Source organism: Periplaneta americana, chromosome 8 (assembly GCF_040183065.1).
Source record: "Periplaneta americana isolate PAMFEO1 chromosome 8, P.americana_PAMFEO1_priV1, whole genome shotgun sequence".
NCBI lineage: Eukaryota > Metazoa > Arthropoda > Insecta > Blattodea > Blattidae > Periplaneta > Periplaneta americana.
In genome coordinates, this window is record NC_091124.1 from 135,483,033 (window position 1) to 135,504,443 (window position 21,411).

General features: G+C 35.5%; 1 protein-coding gene across 5 annotated transcripts in view; it reads right to left on the minus strand.

Annotated features, from left to right (window-relative positions):
* The window catches only part of Bruce (BIR repeat containing ubiquitin-conjugating enzyme), a 571,194-nt gene that overhangs the window by 261,669 nt on the left and 288,114 nt on the right, over nucleotides 1-21,411 (minus strand). For 4 of the 5 annotated variants that reach the window (XM_069833681.1, XM_069833684.1, XM_069833682.1 and 1 more), the window contains 2 exons: nucleotides 20,919-21,029; nucleotides 14,135-14,741 (listed from right to left, as the gene is read on the minus strand). In XM_069833681.1, the coding sequence (XP_069689782.1) occupies nucleotides 14,135-14,741; nucleotides 20,919-21,029 (718 nt within the window). The remainder of the gene's footprint in view (nucleotides 1-14,134; nucleotides 14,742-20,918; nucleotides 21,030-21,411) is intronic. The other variant, XM_069833683.1, reaches the window with a different exon arrangement.

The window sequence follows — 21,411 nt, forward strand, 5'->3', positions numbered from 1 at the left end:
CGAACAATAGACAAGGCCAATAAAACAGCTTCTGTTCAACTTCACAACTCATTAAACAGCTTGTTTTACTACATTGTGAAACTTGAAAATGTCTTACATACTCCTGCTTTTTATCCTTATGTTTACTGCGTAAACTGGTTAAAGCAGAGCAAGGTCGACCTTTTCCAACTATTTCTTCTTCTCCTGAAAATGGTCGAAAACTGAATGGTTTCTTAGTTGGGTCCTGAACATCGTTCTCATTCTCATTTTCTGCCATGGTACAAATAGTATGTACTCGTAGGTAAGTAAGTCATAGGATAATACATGTGGCCATGACCATATAAAAAATGAGTAATGAAAACAAAAACAAAACAATAAAAACTAAATACCAGTGGCGGTTCCTTGGGGGAGGGAAGTAAATACCAAATGAAATATATGCCTTGAAATTCGAGGAAGATTCGATAATGTTAATGTTTAAGTTCGAGTTTTAAACAACGCGCACTCGTGTGCTGCTAGAAAACTGTGAGAAAGATGCGAGATTGTTTGTGTGGAGGAAAGTCAATCCATTCCTCCTTTACTGCAGTTAACACACATAGACAACAGCGCGCTAGCAGCCAGAGAAAGAAGCAGAGTTTTAAAACAAGTAAATGAATGGATAGGGAGGAGATCCTCCTCTGAATCAGCGCATGGGCGGGAAATAGAAACCGACTGGTCTTGCAGCAAGCTCGCTACCGCTGCCATCTAATGATGCTCCATTCAACCAGACTATAACACATCTAGGAGGAGACACAATAAAAACTTTTAACACAACGCTATGAAAGACACCATATAAACTTTTTTTTAAATTATAAATCAAGATATATTATTCATTGCACTTTATATAAGCTACTATTCATGGTTTGAAACTTTCGAGGATATCTGAAAGTTGAAGTTGGATTTATATAAAACAAAGAGGAAGTAGTTCTAAGTTAGTATCACAGATCTTTTTGGCCTCTGAAACTCACTTCCATTCATTATCTACTAGACAGGACAACAGCCAAGTTGTCAGTTTTGTACAAATATATTTGAAATTGAAAGTACTGCAAACTACATTATTTTTAACATAAAAAATTAATTGGCCATCGGCAGCTTTGAACAATAATGGTAGTATGACTTTACAAGAACTGACATTCTTAAAAAGCATGTGATACTGAACTTGTAAAATGTACATGTGGCAACACAGACCACGTGGGTGGGTACAGTGTTCCCCCTTCCCTAACAGATTATTTCTCATTCCCATTTCTGTAGAATGGTTTAGATTACGTGTTAGAGCTGGTCTCTTCCAACACGTGTGATGCTATAGTGTGCGCGAAAAATGCTGCGAGGTTGTGAATTTCCTTGTAATTGTTAATTTGTGCAGTTATTCAACAATGAATGGAAGTGAAAACGTAATATATTTTGGAAAATTTAGGAAACTCAGTTTACAAAAACAGATTATTGCTATACAGAATGGAAGACCAACCCTAACACTACCTGGTCTTATATGTATGCATGTAGGCTAATTTGCAGCATGTTTCTCTGAAGGTGTCATTTTGCACTGTTAACTTCTTTCCCCCTCTTAAGAAATATGCAGGAGTTGCCATTGCTAAATACATATGTGGTGTATCATTGTCTGTACAAGCAGATTTATCACTTACAATACTATAAACTATAATTGTTTCAGTTTTAAAATGGTTGGATATGTACGATGCACAATACTAAACCAAAAAACACAATAACATATCTTAATAGGAGCTGTAAACTGTCAACAATCACTTTCAGGATATGCAGGTCGCTGTACTGAAAGTATATACCAGAGTTCTAGAACAGTAAGAGACGAGTGGGGAGAGAATGCTTGTCCTAGAGTTTCCAACTTCAATGTAAGTGTTGTTATCCATAGCTACACATTGATTGTGGCTAAGCATCACTGCAGTAGTCTATGGACAAAGAAGTGACAAACAAGGAGGAAATGTACACCACATATTCTGAATCCATAGTCATCTACAACAAGGTCTCAGGATCACTATGATCCATTTGTCCCATAATGTGAAGATTTCACTGTTACTGTTTTATTAAAAATATAATAACTATTCCACGATACTTTCCAATAATTTTAGGAAAACACTAGGGATGCAGCACATGTATTGCATGAGAGAAGAAGAATATACCAATCATAAAGATATATAATCTTCCTATCTTACAATCCATCTTGTTAGAAGCAGAAAAGACGAATTTACATATAAATTCATAAAGATGTGTAGATAACGTTGCAGTTTAACGTATTTACTCTAACTGAAACGATGTACTTGTTTCCTAATATATTAATCTGACATTAGTCACTATATGAGTATTTTTTTTACTTTGTTATTTAATGATGATGTATCAATTAATAGGTTATTTAGCATCAATGGGATTGGTCATAGCAATTCGAGGCTGAGGATTCGCCACAGATTACCCGACATTCACATTACAGTTAGGAAAAACCTCGGAAAAAACCCAACCAGGTAATCAGCCCATGCAGAAATCGAATCCATACCCCGAGCGCAATTCCAAAACAGAGGCAAACACCTAGTTCAACTGAGCTACATGCCGGTGGCTTATGAGTATTTTGTGAAGTATCAAATTCAAATGACAATCACATCAAAATGGAAGGGGTTGCAAGTTTGTCCCTCTCTCTAGTTGAGTTTATATGGCTACTACACTAGAATAATTATCTTCGAACAATACACGATACTCTGTAGAGAAAATATTTGTTAGATCAGTACTCACTTATGATTAAATAATTAAGGTCGTTACTTCTGAAGTGCTGCAATACAAAATACTGTGCAACTTTCATACTGTGACGTGTGAACAACAGTGTAACCCGATATTACTATTACAGATGGTCCAACCCTCAGTCACATTAAAACATTTCAATTGCAAGAACTCATAAAGAACGAGTATGTTCCTGACACAGAAATTCCCTAATTTCTATGGGAGTTGAGAGACTTGCTGAAGTCGTCAGTGATGCTTCATTATCAGTATGTGGAGATAGAGGGGCATCTATATGGTCCTATACTGTAACATATGAGGAAAAAAGTGAATACTTTGGTTTGAGAAAGAGAAAGTAATCACAGAGTTGGTAATTCAATGAATAAATTAATCAAGTTTCATGGAGAGTGAATAGGATGGAACTCGATAGCAGCCACCTCCTCACGGTGAGTTCTGGTTTCATGTAACCTTTAACATGTGTTCTGCCAACGAATATGAGTTAAATTACACGGTCTAAATAACAGTTGAGAGTTACAGCCTACATCATGCAAAGAGTTGTAAAAAAATACAAATACTCAAATTGTTAAAATTTCAATGTGACTGCTTCGGTCAAACTTTTGTTTAGGAGCTCCAAATTTGGTAAGTATGTAACTAGGTCTTAACGCAACTTTTTAATCCTATTAGCAGGGGTGTGATTTTATGGTGATTATTTTATCGAGATATCGGTGATTAAAATGGTTTAATTTTGGTGAATATTTCATTTAAAAAAAAAAAAAAGCAAGCAATTTCGTGCACATTTCACACCCCAAAGAAATTTAACAAAACATTTTTGAAAATTATTATCGAAACAATGCCTTCGAAATTAACAAAAAATTGTTTGTATCATTAATTGAATTCATAATTCAATTTCATTTGACTGTGAGGGAGTGATGGCACTGCTTTCTTGATCACATGAACGCAGTTGTTGTGGGAAAGAGAAATGACCATTGCCTGCTCCCTGAAAGTAGTACCTGAAACTCTGCATACATCATTGCCAGATACCACATGTATGTAATGCTGAACCATCAAATATATAGAAATGTTCATTTATATTTCATAATGAAGAAAATTTTCAACTTTTATTTGGAAGAAAGAGTAATTTTTCATGCGAATTCTTCATGAAACCTGATCTTTTGTTGAAAATATCATGATTATGAAGTAATTTCTTGAATTAATATCAAATTCGCGAAAATTCGTGGATATATTTCTTTTAATTTTGGACTTTTCATGCATAAAATTAAATTTTTAACACATTTCGCATATAACATCGATACCAAAAAATCACATTCCTACCTATTAGCAATATGAATTCTAAGAAAAAAATAATCCCCCACTTTCGATATAGCCTAATGGACATTCTTTTCAAAGAAACTATATACTCGGGTATATTGTGATATTTTGAAAGAAAACCCCAACTCGTAAAAAAAAACGTGTTCATACTTCAGTTCGATATTTCATCCCTCTCAAAAGTTACAACAAGAAAAATCTAATACTGTGCTAGCCTTAGCAAAATGTCGGGTATGTGACCATCCAATGACTGTATATAGTGATCTCTTCCGAGTTAATTAAATATTTCACATATTTTATGAAGTTCAGTTCTTACAAATATATGGTCTGAATACAAAATCTTTCTCAGAAAAACATACTTTCAATGAACTTTTAATTCCATTTTTGTCTCTCTAAATCATTTTTCGGATCAATGACAAATATGAAGTCCTTTCTATAGACTGAATAGAATATAGAAAAACCGCAATATGGTGACCTGACTCTCTCAGAATCTGGTTATGCGGAGAGCTTTCTATCAGTGATGCACTGTGCAGATCAGTAATTTGATACATTACGAACTATTAATGTAACATACAGTATTACTATAGTATATATAAGCAGTCAAAAAACATTATTTACTAACCCAAATGAAGAAAGGAGATGTTGAAATTGTCTGCTTCCGAACATTTGTCACATCTGTTTAAGAAGTAACACAACGTTGTCAGACAGGGACTAAACGGAGCGGAGCGCTCCACTAGACTGGTTGCATGCTCCGGTGTTTCCACAGACATAAGTAAGTTCAAGCTCCGATCTAGCTCCACAACCGGTTTTGGAGCTTACAACTGTGACACTCCTGAAGTAACACATCACTTGCTGTAGTATCATTAAAAAAAAAAAAAAAGAGGCAATGTTTTCCCAGACCAAATGATTCATCCAGAATTTATAGCTTTTGCTGGGCAAGGCAACATAAGAGTTTTCTCCAGATACTCTGGTTCCCCTGTGACATCCTAACAATTCTCCATTCTCATCATCATTCATTACAAGTGTAAGTAGATCCACCACCTATGGTGTACTCTGGATAGTCTCTGACGAACTAAGTGGTCTATGCTTCTTGGCACTAGCAACATCTATTATCACAATAATAGAGTAAGGGCAAATAACTAGAGATAAAAGTAAAAGAAAACACGGCAAAAACAAGCTCCTTGGGCAAATAACTACAGTCGCGTTAAAACCTCTTGATATTTGCAGGTGTGTTCACTTATCAGTGATAGCCAATAGTGGCAGTGTTGTGTTGCAACATATGGGCACGCAGACTAGGGTGCTCAGAAAATTGATATGTTGTAGCAACCCTGTATGTATATATGATGAATGGTTAATGTTTTCTGTACACACAGAAACAAAAATCAAATTTCTACCTCCAGTGATTCCAATTTTATGGGTTACTACACTAAAATCCCGATAAAACACTGTTCAAGGGACCACACGTAAACTGCGTATTAGGCGGGTATACAAATTTTGACTATATGCAGTATCTATTAGCATTTTTCTTTGTTGAAATACATGATTCATGAAAGGTAATACAGTATTACTCCATTATGTATTTACTGTACTGTACGTCGAAGACATTTACAATATGTACTGTACTTAATTCTTTCGAACAAAATCATTTATAGTTATTTGTCTTGTGCGTGTTCTCCAAGTCTTCATGAATACCATACTTCATTTTCCTGCACTTACATTACATCCTCCGACGTCCCAGTTGCAGAGATTGAGTCGCGATTTTTTATTATTGTCCTTAATGTCGAAGATGGGATTTCTAATGAATCAGAGAGTTGTTTCTGATTAAGAGTACTGTTTTCATGGTACTTTCGTAAGATTTCCAATTTTTCCCACACAGTTGCCTCTAACTCATTGCTTTTGTGCTGACTTCCAGCAATGAAGTAGTGGGTGATGTGTATACAGTTGCGATGCGATAAGGAATGATTATCATATGTAAGAATTTTGAGAACCATAAACTTACAACTTCAAACAAAGGGTCCTTTCAGAATATAAACAGAGTGATCTGTTTGTGAGAGGAGAGACGAGAGACTACTAAAATTGAAATGTCAGTTCGATTTCTGATTGTCTTATGTGCAGTTTGCTCTGTTTGAGTATAGTATATGAAAGTGTAATGTAATGTCTTTTTTGTGTGTTGGCAATTTGGCATTCTCAAAACAATTAAGATGTATCTTAGTGAACTCAGTACAAGTAGGAATGATGGATCGAGTGGATATGGCAGTAAAATTCGGAAAATGGTGTTTAGTGTTTATAATTTCTTTAGGAAATACTCTTCTGAAATCTTAACTTTTCAAAATGTCAAGCACTGACTGCCGAGGCGTTGTTCTTTAAGTGTCTCTATAGTGTCCAGTGTATGCAGAGAAGTTAAAAGAGCGCCAAACACAGGGTGCTAATAAATTGTTCCATTCTCCTACAAAGCATATAAATGTTCCTAAAAGAGTTTAAAATCTAGACGACTTCCAAAAAGACGTTGTATGACGTACAGTTTTTTACTTTTACGATATTGGAAAATTTCCGACAGCTGACAAACTAACCATACTGATTAGAAAAAAAAATGCTCAGGTTCAGTTTCTTCCACTAAAAGATTATTGAATTGGTTGGAATTCCACTACAAGAAAACTAATGATGGGCGAAAATATTTAGTGGAATGGAATGATACTGTTGCTGCAAGACTGAAGTTTCTGAGCAAAATGCACATGATCAGATCATCAGGTGACACTCAACTCGCATTTTACCTTGATGAAACGTGGGTCAACAAAAATCATTCACTGAAATATGTTTGGCAAGACTCAAATACAAATGGAGGTCTTAAAGTGCCTTTCGGAAAGGGAGGTAGACTTATTGTTTGCCATGTGGGATCAGCTGAAACACGTTTTGTTCCAAGTAGTAAATGTGTATTCAGATCAAAGAAAACCAGTGATTATCACGAAGAAATGACGGCACAATCATTTCGGATTGGTTCTTAAACAGATTTCTAAATCATCTAGAGGAAGGGAGCCACCAGCGTGGCTCAGTCGGTTAAGGCGCTTACCTGCCGGTCGGAAGTTGCGCTTGGGTATGGGTCGATCTCCACTTGGGCTGATTACATGGTTGGGTTTTTTTCGAGGTTTTCCCCACCGTAAGGTGAATTCCAGGTAATCTATGGCAAATCCTCGGCCTCATCTCGCCAAATACCATTTCACTATCACCATCTCATTGACGCTAAATAATCTAGTAGTTGATACAGAGTCGTTAAATAACTAAAAAAAATAAATAAATAAAATCTAGAGGAAGGGAGTATAATTATAATGGACAATTCTCCATACCATTCCGTTACCATTAATAGAACACCAAATACCTCGTCTAAAAAAGACGAAATCAATGAATGGCTGAAAAATAAAGGTGTTGTTTAACTCAGAACTTTTGGGAAAAGTGTTGCCTTTCAAAAGCAGTGAAAAAATGTATGAACTTGATCAACTAGCCAATGAAATGGGACATGAAGTTATAAGACTCCCACCTTATCATTGCCAGTATAATGCAATAGAACTAATTTGAGCTCAGATGAAAAGGGAGGTCACTAGAAACAACAAAACTTTCAAAATGTCGGATGTGGAAGAACTTATAAATAAGGAACTTGATAATGTGACAATTGAGGACTGGGTAAAATGCGTGAAACACGTGGTGAAATTACAAGAGAAAGATTTTGCTAAAGAGTTAGGCCGGGAAAAAATTTTAGAACCAGGGTCATTAATTTACAAGAGGACAGTGACACAGATGACAGTGAAACTGATGGTGAAGGGTTCGAAGCAACGATGACGACCAGGATGTTGGTCCACCATTAGCTCTGCCACTGGAATAGAAATTTGCATCACAAAAGGTGCATTTTATTGATTCATCATTTTCCTTAAACGGAACAAAGGCATATAATAACTGCTATCTTTGTAAGATTATGCTTTGACAGCATGGACATAATGCTATTTAGGGCCACGTCAATTCATTTGTACAGAAAATTACTATTTCAAATTAAGTCTAGCATTCAATTTATTTTATCACACTGTGCCTTTGTGTTTTTCGAAAACTTTATTAACCCTATTAAAAGTAAAACTTACAAAAATTGATATAAATTCAGCGGGTATGTTTATTTACGTCTGAATCATCTAATTTTTCTATATTTTGTGACTTTTAATTTCATTTAATGCAATCTGATGATATTTATTATTACTATTATTATTATTATTATTATTATTATTATTATTATTATTATTTATATTATTATCTTCTGCATTTCCCTATCAAACCAATCTCAGGTAAAGGGTCGCGCTCCACAGTTTTAAAAGTACTGCTGCCGAGTGCCAGAGACAGAGAGAGTAGTTGTGACAATGTCGCACTCACAAGTTATTGGCTCTCACGAAACGTCATGAGATTTGAGCATGACTGTAGAGATAAAAGCCAAAGAAAAAAAGGCAAAAACAAGCTCCTTTTCCAACAGTATTCTGCGATAATACATAAAGTCGACTATTCAGAAGCTATCGGACAATATCAAAATTCAAATTTAAATTAAAGAATCATATTCTATTCATGGAATTGCTTGACGTCTGTCAGGTTGCGCAACTTTGTCTTAACTCATGACATATAATAAATATTGTAACTATGCAGTTGTAAAGTTGACAATTAATATGTAATATATTTATTATTGTTTTATTACTATTATTATTATTATTATTATTCGTTATCACTATCATCATTGCTATCTCTGCTTTTCTTCCTTTTTTTTCTTGTATTAGCTCGATGAGAGCTCTATAGTGTTCTTTTGACCCTGTTGACTCTCTATAGGGCTTTAATTTAATTTGTATTATTTTCATCAGTGTTTGTATTTCTTTTTTGTATTTATATGTGGTATCTGGTAGGATGGAAGAGAAGGCCTTATGGCCTTAATCCTGTTAGATTAGATGGATGGATGGATGGATGGATGGATCGATAGACAGACAGACAGACAGACAGACAGACAGACAGACAGACAGACAGACAGACAGACAGACAGACAGATAGATAGATAGATAGATAGATAGATAGATAGATAGATAGATAGATAGATAGATAGATAGATAAATAAATAATATTCTGTGGACAATCTTCATACAGTAGTCAAGGATAGAACTATCAGCAAGAATGTGTGACTCTCTTAATTCTTCGACTTAATCCCTTGTGACTTATCTCTGTGGAACTCTAAAAGACAAAGTGTACAAAAATAATCCACATACTATAGGAAACTGAAAAATAGCATCTGGGAAAACCTTTCTCAATGGGATCTGTAGCTGGTGGTGATGAGTCACTTCTTAAACAAGTGCGGTAAATGTTTGGGGGGGGGGGGGGAGGCAAGACAGTATGTTTGAAAAAGAAAAAAAGAAAAAAGAAAAAAAAAAAAAAAGACGCAAGACAGTTTCAGCTTCTTCTTTCTTAATTCGGGTTAGTAAATGAGTATGAACTACTTGTATTTAGAAATATTTTACATTAATAGCAGTAGGAAACAAGATTTTTACCCCCCAGGTGTTTCTGTCAATTTTTACATGTTGAAACTGAATATGTTGTTTAAATTAGCCTATTGGGTCTCAGTTTTTTTTATATTAGATTGCCGACTATGGTAAAATTAATGTCATTTACAGTAAATACTAAGGCTTTGGTACTGATATTTTGTAGAACGGATACTAAAAAATCTTTTTATGCAGTTTAAAAAATAATTCTTACACTCATAATGTTTGTACTTGTTGAGTTCCCTAATGCCTAAATCCATTGTGCATGCCACATACGAGGGTGGACCCAAAAGTAACCAGGACCGAACTGTCACATTCACATGCTTTGTATTTTAGTAGGTTATTTTACGACGCTTTATCAACATCTTTGGTAATTTAGCGTCTGAATGAGATGAAGGTGATAATGCCGGTGAAATGAGTCTGGGGTCCAACACCGAAAGTTACTCGGCATTTGCTCATATTGGGTTGAGGGAAAACCCCGGAAAAAAACCTCAACCAGGTAACTTGCCCCGACCGGGAATCGAACCCGGGCCACCTGGTTTCGCGGCCAGACGTGCTGACCGTTACTCCACAGGTGTGGACCATGCTTTGTAGTTACGAGTTGTACTGTTAGGTAATGTTAGTTTGGAGTCTCCCGTGACCGTTACTGAGCTGGCATCAGTTTGAGTTAAGTGGTTTGTTTGTGGTGCTGTGTTGTTTGCGTTCCTGTTTCAATCGTATGGTGATTAGCGAGATGGCCGGCCACAAGGAACAAAGAGTGTGTGTGATATTTTATTTTTTGTTAGGGAAAACTCCAGTCGAGACCATTGGGATGCTTCGTCAAGCCTTTAATGATGATGCTTTGGGCAAATCACAGGTCTATGAGTGGTTTTCCTGTTTCAAATCTGGCAACATATCAACTGAAGACATGCCACGCCCTGGACGTCCTTCGACAGGAAGAAATGACGAAAACATTGTCAAAATCAAACTTGCAATTGATGAAGATCGTCGAAAGACCATTGGCGAAGTTTCTGAGGAAACGAACCTGTCATGGAGCACGGTCCAGCGAATTTTAACCGAAGATTTGCACATGAGACGGGTGTCTGCAAAATTTGTTCCTCACTTGCTCACAGATGACCAAAGAGAAAACTGCATGAGAGTCTGCCACGACTTGATGAGTGAAGTGCAGAACAATCCAAATTTTCTTAAAAGAATTGTGACTGGGGATGAGTCTTGGTGCTATGGGTACAATCCAGATTCAAAGCAAGCATTGAGCCAGTGGAAAACTCGAAATTCACCAAGACCCAAGAAAGCACGTCAAATGCTATCCAATGTTAAAACAATGTTGATTTGTTTTTTTGATGTGAATGGCATTGTCCACAAAGAGTTCGTTCCACCAGGACAAACAGTGAACCAACATTTCTATTTTGATGTGTTACGAAGATTACGAGAGAATGTGCGAAGAAAACAGTCCGAAATGTGGAGAAATGGGAACTGGTTGCTTCACCACAACAATGCTCCAGCCCACATAGCTCTGACCGTCCAACAGTTTTTGACAAACAACAACATGGTGCTTGTGCCTCAACACCCTACTCACCCGATCTGGCTCTGTCGGACTTTTTTTTGTTTCCACGGATGAAGAAATGTCTGAAAGGAAAGCAATTCAGTGGTGTGGATGATGTCAAAGAAAACATGCTAACAGCTTTGAACAGTATCCTGCCTCAAGAGTTCCAGCGCTGTTTTCAGCAGTGGCAAAAGCATTGGGACAAGTGCATTAATGCACATGGACAGTACTTTGAAGGGGACTAAAGTACTGTGAATATAGAGTTCAATAAAAATGCAAAAAAAAAAAAAAAAAAAAAAAAAAAACATTCCAGTTATTTTTGGGTCCCCCCTCGTACGAGACAGGTAAATCTTTATTACCGGATGTTCCCTGCCTTGGATGGGAATGCCAGAGTGGAAGGCCTACATTGTTTTGCGTTGAAAAGAATGCTTCTTAAAATACAAATATACTAATAATTTAATAAACATGTTATTGCTTCTTTTAAAATTGTTCTGTGTGAAAGTTTCGTTTGGAGCTTTGGTTTCATGTATTAGTCTGGTGGTGTTGTTCTTTGAAGCATAATAGTAGTGTGTTATGTCACTCGTGCAGTGATTTTAATTCTGTGCTCAACATGGATAAAAGAAACAGACGTTAGTGCCATAATTATTTAGAAAATTTTTTTTATGTTTTTGGAATGTTCACATCAAAATCCCAATGAAAGGGAATCTATAAAATTGCTAAAACAGCTTACTTTCACTATTCTGGTTACAAAATTGATCAATATAAAAAGTGGGTTCCAAAACATTATAATATCAAACATTGAGAAACTAGACAGCAATTCATTCCTGGTCAATGTAATGTTAAGCAAAACTCACTTTGAATCCCACAGATATTCTCCTGCCCCCTCTGCACATAAAACTGGGATTAATGAAACAGTTTGTGAAAGGACTGAATAGAGAAGGTAGTGGTTTTTGTTAACTGCAAGTGTTATTTCCTAGTTTAACACATGCAAAGTTAAAGGATGGTATTTTCGTTAACCCACAGATAAGGAAGTTTTCAAAAGTAAGTTAACAAATGTGAAACTAGTGGCCTGGCATGCTTTTAAGGCAGTGGTGGAAGGGTTTCTTACAATAGGAAAGATGAACAATATGAATTTTTAGTGGACATATTACTACAATGTCACTGGAAGTGGATTTCCTCCATTTGCACATAAGAGTTTTTTCCTGAAAATTTGAGTGCTGTTAGTGATAAATAGGGAGGACATAGCCACAATGGAAAAACGTTATCAAAGTCGCTGGAATGCTGCAATGTTGGGGGATTATTGTTGGTTTCTGAAGAGGGAAAGTATTTCTGACTGAAAGAGGTCACCAAGCAGCAAGCATTTTTAGGACCTATGCAGACATGAGTTACATAATTATTATTGCCAATAATTTTAAGTGGTTTATATAAATTCATTTTATTGTTATTATGACTAGCAAGTACCTTTCATTCTTCTTAAAATACCAAAATTTCAACTGACTTTAAAGTGACAATTAAAAATTTTATAATTTTATTTTGATTTCGTTATTTTTTTTATATTTTACGAACTAAGCCTCAAAGGAAAAATCCAAAGGCATTTTCGGAATCAGCACATGGATTTTCATAATAATCAACTATTTTCTCTCCGGAAGTATGACAACAATTTGTTTTTCCTAGTGTAGTTTGTGGTGTCCTGATATTGCACAGCATTCACTAGGGATCGTATTTTTTTATTAAATAAAATGGGTGATTTGGATGTTAAATCTCCTAGCACTATGTCAGTGGGTATTTCGTGAAAAAAGTTGTCAAATGTATTATGTTATGTTTCATATAAAACTTGTTACTACTTTATTCATTTGTTTATTTTTTGCTTATACATATCACATATTACGATATCAGCATCACCAAAATATAAACTAAGCATCCACACCTGTGGAGTAACGGTTAGCACATCTGGCCGTGAAACCAGATGGCCCGGGTTCGATTCCCGGTCGGGACAAGTTACCTGGTTGAGGTTTTTTCCGGGGTTTTCCATCAACCCAGTATGAGCAAATTCTGGGTAACTTTCGGTGCTGGACCCCGGACTCATTTCACTGGCATTATCACCATCTCATTCAGACGCTATATAACCTAAGATGCTGATAAAGCGTCATAAAATAATCTGCTAAAAATAAAAAACTAAACTAAGCATGGCAAGCACAGTAAGCATGTGTTATATATAAAATTCTTCAATCTTTGCTATAGTCGACTACTGAAATTGTATTTTTTTTACAGCTACAGAGATAGTAAAAATGAGTGTACACAATATCGATACAAAAATACAGAAATATAGGAGTTACCAAGTGACTGACAAATTAACTGACACACGTTACAAACATGTTTTTGAACAATTTTGAATACGATTTTTGTGCATATTTCGTAGTTTTTGCGATAGAGGAGGTATATTTCGTGGTTACTGATATATTTCGCGCAACGATCCAATTTTCGAGTTATTTCGCGTGTTTGTTTCGCTTAAATATAATATTTTAGGTACCGTATCTATAATGGTAAATGTAACAAAGTAATTGCGGAAAATTTCGCGCGTATTGCTATAACCAAAATATACGGTTTTTATATGTCACTGACAGCAAACTCTCTACATAACTGGAGATTTTGAGCGGCTTGGCCAAGTGCTGGGTTGCCACACTGCCATTTTTCTACAACCTATACACCCAGTACATGTCAGAGGTTATGTATCAGTGCAAGCTGATGAGACTTCACAAGTCCCCATGGGGCAATAATGAAATCACAGCAATGAATTGGCACAATGGAAGAGGTCAGGGAGTATTCTGAGAAAATCTGTCCTACCATCACATTTATCTCTCACAATTTTACTTGCACTCTCAGGAATTTGAACCCAGATCCCCCATGTAGAAAGACAGCATTCAATTTGAGTAATAATACATCCCTACTTTCATAAAGACATGTTAATCACCTGGTACAGAAGCGTCAGTTGAGTCATCAATAGTAAAGTCTTCTTCCCCTTCCTGACTGTTGCTGGTGGTGCTAGGTTCAGCCACTGGTTCTTCAGACTCTGTCATAGTGGTAGTAATTGCAGAATCCAAGATATCTTCAGCTGGACTTCCTTCCTGGCTACCAAGATTAGGGTACATCCTTACTCCCTCCAGAATATCCTGCAGTAGGCAGCAAATGGCATGCGAGGCCCATGGTCCACCCCAGGAAGCTTTGTGCTGATCATTCCACACAGCTAATCTCACCAAATGCAGCAGCTGATCCTGTGTCATAAGCTCACCCAAAGTAATGGCTGGCCTCGTTGACACAACTATTCGAGCAACAACTTTACACGCAAGTAAGAACATATCAATGTTGCATGTGAAGTCCATTTGCAATATGAGTGCTATGAGTCCCTTTGTGACAGGCAGACAATGTGACTGGGGGAGACACAAGTTCATATCACGCTCTGTTTCACTTTCTTCTCTTTCCCTTACAGAAGTGTTGGAAGTCCTTGGAATGGGCAGACCATGTTTGTTTAGTAGGGTTGGTCCATCATTACGACGGATTTGTAGGATGTCCTTAAAATGCTGCAACAATATTATTGACACTATTACTTACTTTTTTTGTTTAAATGAAAGAAAAGGACAAAATGCACGAGGGTCACTTCAAAAGTAATGCCTCCTATTTTTCCTCGAATACTACTGGAGCCAAAGAAATTAAATTTACCCTTACTATTAATTCATCATAAAGTCACCTCCAATATTCCATTCATCACCTATACCACTCAACACACACAAAATTTCCCATAGGTCTGAATGAATCATTTCACAACTACTCGTACCTTGACAACAACATCAGTATCTAAAAAGTGCTGCCCTCAATTCGTTCTTCATTGGACCAAACAGATGAAATCTATGGAAATGTATGGTGACTGTAACAGGACAGTCCTCAAAATGTTACATTGCATTTTCTTGTCGAACTGTGCTATGCCCATGAAGAACATGTTCATTTCTCTCTGGTCCAATTCATACAACCTGATATTTTCATTAATTGTATGGTCTTCTTGCATGACACCCCAATATTAGTACAGCTTTCAAACTGATCTCTATATAACTCATGTCTTACCCACCATTTGAGTCTTAAATCAACAAGGAAAGGGAACAGTTTGTGTTTAGCAGAGCTTGATCAAGTGCAGATGTTCACATAGGAAAAGAGGTTCATTCACCTTAAATGGAACATATTGTAAAGAATAATGTTTTAGTAATTTTAATAGAGAATAAAATTCAGAACTAAGTAATTCAAAGTTGGAAATGTTCGGAAAATAAAGCAAGATGGATGTGAATATATGTGTACATAAAGCAAGAATTAGAAAACCCAATGTAAAAAAGTGTGAAATGTTTGAGATCCAGCACTCTCTTGGTTATGATCTACTAACATGGGCAACATAATTAATATCGTCCAACTAAACCTAGAATCGAAGCAGAGGCAGTGCTGTTAAATTCGATACAAGAAGAAATGAAAGAAGAATTTAAATTAATGATGGATGAATTCAAACAAAATTTAAATAACTTGAAAAACACAAGTTGGGTCAAAGCAAGAAGTGGAAGTCAAGATGGAGAGCATTAAAAGACTGAAGCCAGAGAATAATGAATTACAAATGAAGGTTAAAAGTCTTGAGGACAATCAGAGAAAAAAATATATAATTATTTTCGACATGAAGGAAGACTGGAGCGAAAATAAAGTTGGACCATATAATACAGTAAGGCACTTATGCAACATGAGTTTCAGACTAGTTATGAATGAGGATCATATTGAAGAAGCCATCAGACTAGGCAGAGGAAAGAACTGACCAATACCAGTCAAATTTAGAAATGAGAGTACGAAAGAATTTATACTCAATAATCTGAAAAATCTCAGAGGAAAGAGTATGAGTAGATCTGGACTACAGCTGGGAAACGAGAAAAAAGAGGAAGACGTTAATACTGTTTCAAAAAGAAGCGAGAGTGGAAGGGCAGTTCGTAGTCTCAATTATGGAGAAACTTAAGATAAATGAGAAAATGTTTGATTTAGATTAATGCCAAAAGAACTTCACAACACATGAATCCTGGACTAGAGAATTTCCAATGAGTTGGAAGATTATTACACCCAATAACAGAGTGAGTTCCAGGAAACCAGATGAGAAAAGTAGCGGCGGAAAGATTAGTGGAAGTAAGACAAGATACAGAATGTCATGGAAGGCAATAATCAGCAAAAATAGAACAGCTGGCAGCAACCGAGCTCAATAACCAAATCAGTGACAAGATAGGAATGCAAGAGGATGCAATAGACAAACAACTGGTGTCAACAGCAGACAGGAATATAGGAATTATGTTGACAGATATGTGGAAAGAAGAGAATAATTAAACTAAAAAGTGCACTGGAGTGTATTAAGCAGAGATAATGGAGAAAATGAAGCATACATGCAGTCAGATGAGGAGGTGGCAAGTGCATGCAGTAGAAAACAAGAATTGGGGAGAAATGAGAAAGACGAAGTAGTGATAACGTCTATAACTGGAAATATAGTGACACCGGAGGGGAAGAAGTGGAAGAAAGATAATATTAGAAAACGGTGTGTAGAATTGAAGTGATATCTTTCTAGGCAGGTGCAATGTAAAAGAGGACAATAAAATGGATATAGATAGTGAGATGCGAGTTCCATAAAGTAATCTCAGAATAATGATATGATGAATAGTTAAATTAACAGATTAATAGTGCGATAAGTATGTCAGAGGGATAAATAGGGCAGACATATACAAAAGTTAAACTGTTATCAGTACTAAAATAAAAGAAGGATTAATTAAAATAAATAAGTGAATAGTGATAGCAATGACTAAGCAGATGAGGACAGAAATGTACGAAATCTTGGGGCAATGAACTAAAATATAATAGAGAAATATAAAAGTGAACTAGAAAGATTAGGAAGGAAAGAACGGATAAAGTAACTTGCATAGTAATATTAATAAAAAAATAAATATTATTGAAGATTTAGTAAGAAAATATAACAATGCAGGTGATAAGAAAGAAACTGTAATAGTTGAAATGATATTACGAAGGCGAAGAACAAGGGATGTATTATGTATTAAGTATTAACACTGATCACATATATAACAGATTGGCCATCCTCATATTACAAACGCCATCCTCATATTAAAAACAATAATATGTGAAATAGAACAGTTGCTCCATGCAATTCAAATGAGAATTATAACGTGACTTCTTATGCAGTAGCTAGATGGCAGCATAGTGAAATTGATAAAAGTTGTTGCTGTCAAAGCCTATAAGGCTGAGCAATCTGTTATATGTGATCTGGGGTATTAACTATGGTATTATTATTAATTTAAGTATTAATTAAGATATACAGAGAATGATATAGATAATGACAGAGATAGAAATAACAAGTATAATGATAAATTACAGTCATGGGGGTACCGAAATGCACCAAGGCATAACTTACAGGAGGACTTAAAACAATAAAATATACCTAGGCCTATACATATATCCACAATTTCAATGTTGATACACACTGTTTTCCATAAAATTCCTTCAAATGCTGAAGAACTACAGTGAATGTTATATGTTCTTTGTTCAGAAACTCTATTATTGTTGCTTCAAATTAATGTCACTCTCATCCTCCACTGTGACTGGTACAGAAAAGTGAAATCTACAGAGTATGACCAGTAGAGTATTCATGAAGTGAGGTTAATTCTTTGTTGTCTCAACAGTTATAATTAGAATTCTTTGCTGTCTCAACAGTTATTATTAGGACTCGGAAGTTCATGCCTAAAAAAAATGCCAGTAAATATACATTAATAAATGAAGAGAAAACATGTTTCCTGTAACAGCTCAAATGCTAATGAATATTAACTTACATTATTCCTTAGAGGTTGACGCAGAGATAGTTCCATTGTCTAAAATCAGTGAAGAGTTCCAGTTTACGACCAACATATGGCTGAGGTTTTCAATTTTATTAAGAAACTGCGTCTGTTGCCTTGAAGATGCTTTTCTATCATGAAAACCTCTTTCCACATAACACGAGGTTATTGGGACGTATTTAAATTATATTAATTGTTCTGCAGATAGAAATATATTTTGGTGCAATGCAAGATTTTCCTTCGAGAATGTCTCTAATATCGCACATCTGTTGGTATCCAGAATTTAAAATATAGTCACTTTCCCCTTTACTTTTTCATCTACACTTCCAGGAACAGAACCAGATTACATTTCGTTCCTTAAAAAGTAGCTAGTGACACATGTAAGGGACCACAAACAGTTCCCAGTGATGTGACTGCCTTTGGTAAGCTGGAAAAATGAGCAGTTGTCTGTACAAGATTCACTTCCAACTCATTGCTTCCAATAAATTTTGAGATGTCTCAATAGACACAGCATTATTTGGGTCCAACAAATTAACCACCTCTTTAACTGCTTGAAGACACTGAGCATAATACAAGAATGCATCAAGCCACATTGCCAATCGGATTAACACTGGTGCAGGTGGAAGTGGAATATTGGGTGCTGTTGAATTGTCTTTATGGAGGTTCACAAGTCACGACCTAGCACTTGATGTTTGAATATTTGTATTTCATCATGGTGATTCATATACTGTATCTCCCATGCAACTCCCTGAATTTTGCATTCCCAAGGGAAAAAAAATATATTGTAAATCTTATAAATCTGTCATAAGGCCTAGGTCTTAAAGTATTAAACATATTATACCAATATAAAAATGATGAAAATATGTATTTATATGCAACATAAAATAATGCTTAATAAACTAAAAAATTGGTAATTTGTACGAAAAATATGTAAGCATATACTTACACTCTCCAGGAAGAAGTATGCAAATACATGAACTTCCGAACCCTAGTTATTATGCAGATAAAATATCAAGTTACACTCCTGAGTATGCTGGACAGAAAAGATCGCTAATAGAACTGGAGCATGTGGCTTTTCTTTGCAAGCATTTTTGAGAGGTCACTGAAGTATGCGTTTCTTTATATGTACTGAGAAGTTGCTAAACTACCCTTTTGTTGTAATCTGTACAATCATAATTAGGGATCAATAAACTGTAATACACACTTAACTTGTTTAATTAGTAGATAATAGCAGCAACAGCAGCGGCGGGGGCGGGGGGGGGGGGGAAGTGGTGGAGGTGGTGGTGGGGTGGTGGTGGGGTGGTGGTGGTGGTGGTGGTGGTAATAATAATATAGATTTGGTAAATTTATTATATAAACAACTTTTCTGTGTTAATTTGACACCATGCTGGTAATTTACCTTAGTTAATGACTAGCTTCGGCTTGATTTTGCCCATCTTCAGATTACTAGCGAGGTCCTTGCTTATTTTGGGTTTCTTCTTATGGTGGTGGGTGTGTTTATGATCAATAGTCTTGTGTTAAATAGGGTGTGCTTTTTGAAGTTTGTATTGAAGATATGTGGTGACTGAGTTTTAGTGTATCTGTACATCATATCCTCAATACACAATTAAATTTCAGAACACACATCCTATTAGACACAACACAATCGATCATAAAGGCACCCACTACCAATGCACCATAAGATGAAACAGAAAACAAGCAAGAACCTCACTAGTGATCTGAAGATGGCCAAAATGAAACCGAAACCAGTCATTAACAAAAGTAAATTACGAGCATAGTTTCAAATTAACAGAGGAATGTTGTTCAATAATAAATTTACAGAATCTTAGTGATAAAAGTATTAAAAGAATGTAATAAATAATAATAATAATAATAATAATAATAATAATAGTAGTAGTAGTAGTAATAATAATAATAATAATACTGGGTTTACAGTGAAAGACCTGCCCTTGGGCAGAACACTATGAATGAATGAATGAATGAATGAATGAATGAATGAATGAATGATAACAACAATCTATGCATTAAAGCAATAAAATGGTGTTGGAAGATATAATATTAGAAGTATAGAAGTATAACTGCCATATGTTCGAAATCAGATATGCTACCAATTTCATTTATTACAGGAAAACTCCAAACACAGAGTGTAAAGAACAAATTAGATGAACTAATGGCTAGTGTTTTAAAGATGTTTGTGTGTGTATATGCATGAACACGTATCTAAATACTCAGGAGTCATCATCATCATCATCATCATCATCATCATCATCATCATCATCATCATCATCATTTTCCAGTGAACTTTATTTTACTATGTACAACTTCAGTTAAGGTCTTATAACAATTAATGAGAAACACTTTGACCAGTGTTCATTATTATTGCCTGCTGCCAATAGCCAGAGTTGAGCTGTGATCAATGTGTGTTGCAGAACTGAGTCTTGCGTGACTGGTATTCATGACTTTACTGTGCTTTTTTTTTTTTAAAGATTTACAACAGTGCAGTAAAAAAAATATATAGTCTATATTCCAGATCTTCATGATTATTACACCACCACAAAAATAAAACTAACAAAAAGATAAAATCAATATCAGTAGGCCTATAGATTTAATTGTGTGACAATGTGACTTGTTCTGGGTCTTGTTGAACACATTAGAAGATGTTAATGTGTACTGCACATATATAATAATTGCAGATTCTTGGTAGTATTGCTCAAACTACTGAGCATGTGAACTGAGGCATAGGCGGAAATAACTCACTGTACAATCAAAATTGTGTTCAGCCCTACTTGCAAGACAACATAAGAGACTTTACTTTTCTAGTGACCCTTGTACTGCTGATAATGTCTTACTTACTTTGGCTGAATGTTGCTTCAATGTTTTTCTAAAGAACTGCTCTTGCTGTTTCAAGGCAGCTTCCAATTTACTTGAGAGGTTAGCTGCTTGACTGGAGAGTGCTGAGAGAGCCTTTAAGAATTAATTCGGTGTCAAATACAGTAATCCATATTTAGCAATATCAAATACAGTAATCTATAATTTTATTAGAGTCCCAATATGAATGATGTATTGTATTGTATTTATTTACATTCCGTGGTATTCGTACATCGCTTCACAGCTAGAATATGGAACATGTCAAATGAAAAAAAGAAATCTTAACAGTACTATAAAGTCTTAATAAATTAGTCTAGTTGAAATATATACAGAATAGTATTACAATATAGTCTACTAGATCAACACAAAATTTTAGTATAATACATAATACAACACCACCAGCTTATGCTCTTTCCATCTAATTGTTAATGGACTTTTTTCTTAATTTCGTTGTTTGATCTAATACAGCACGAAGGTA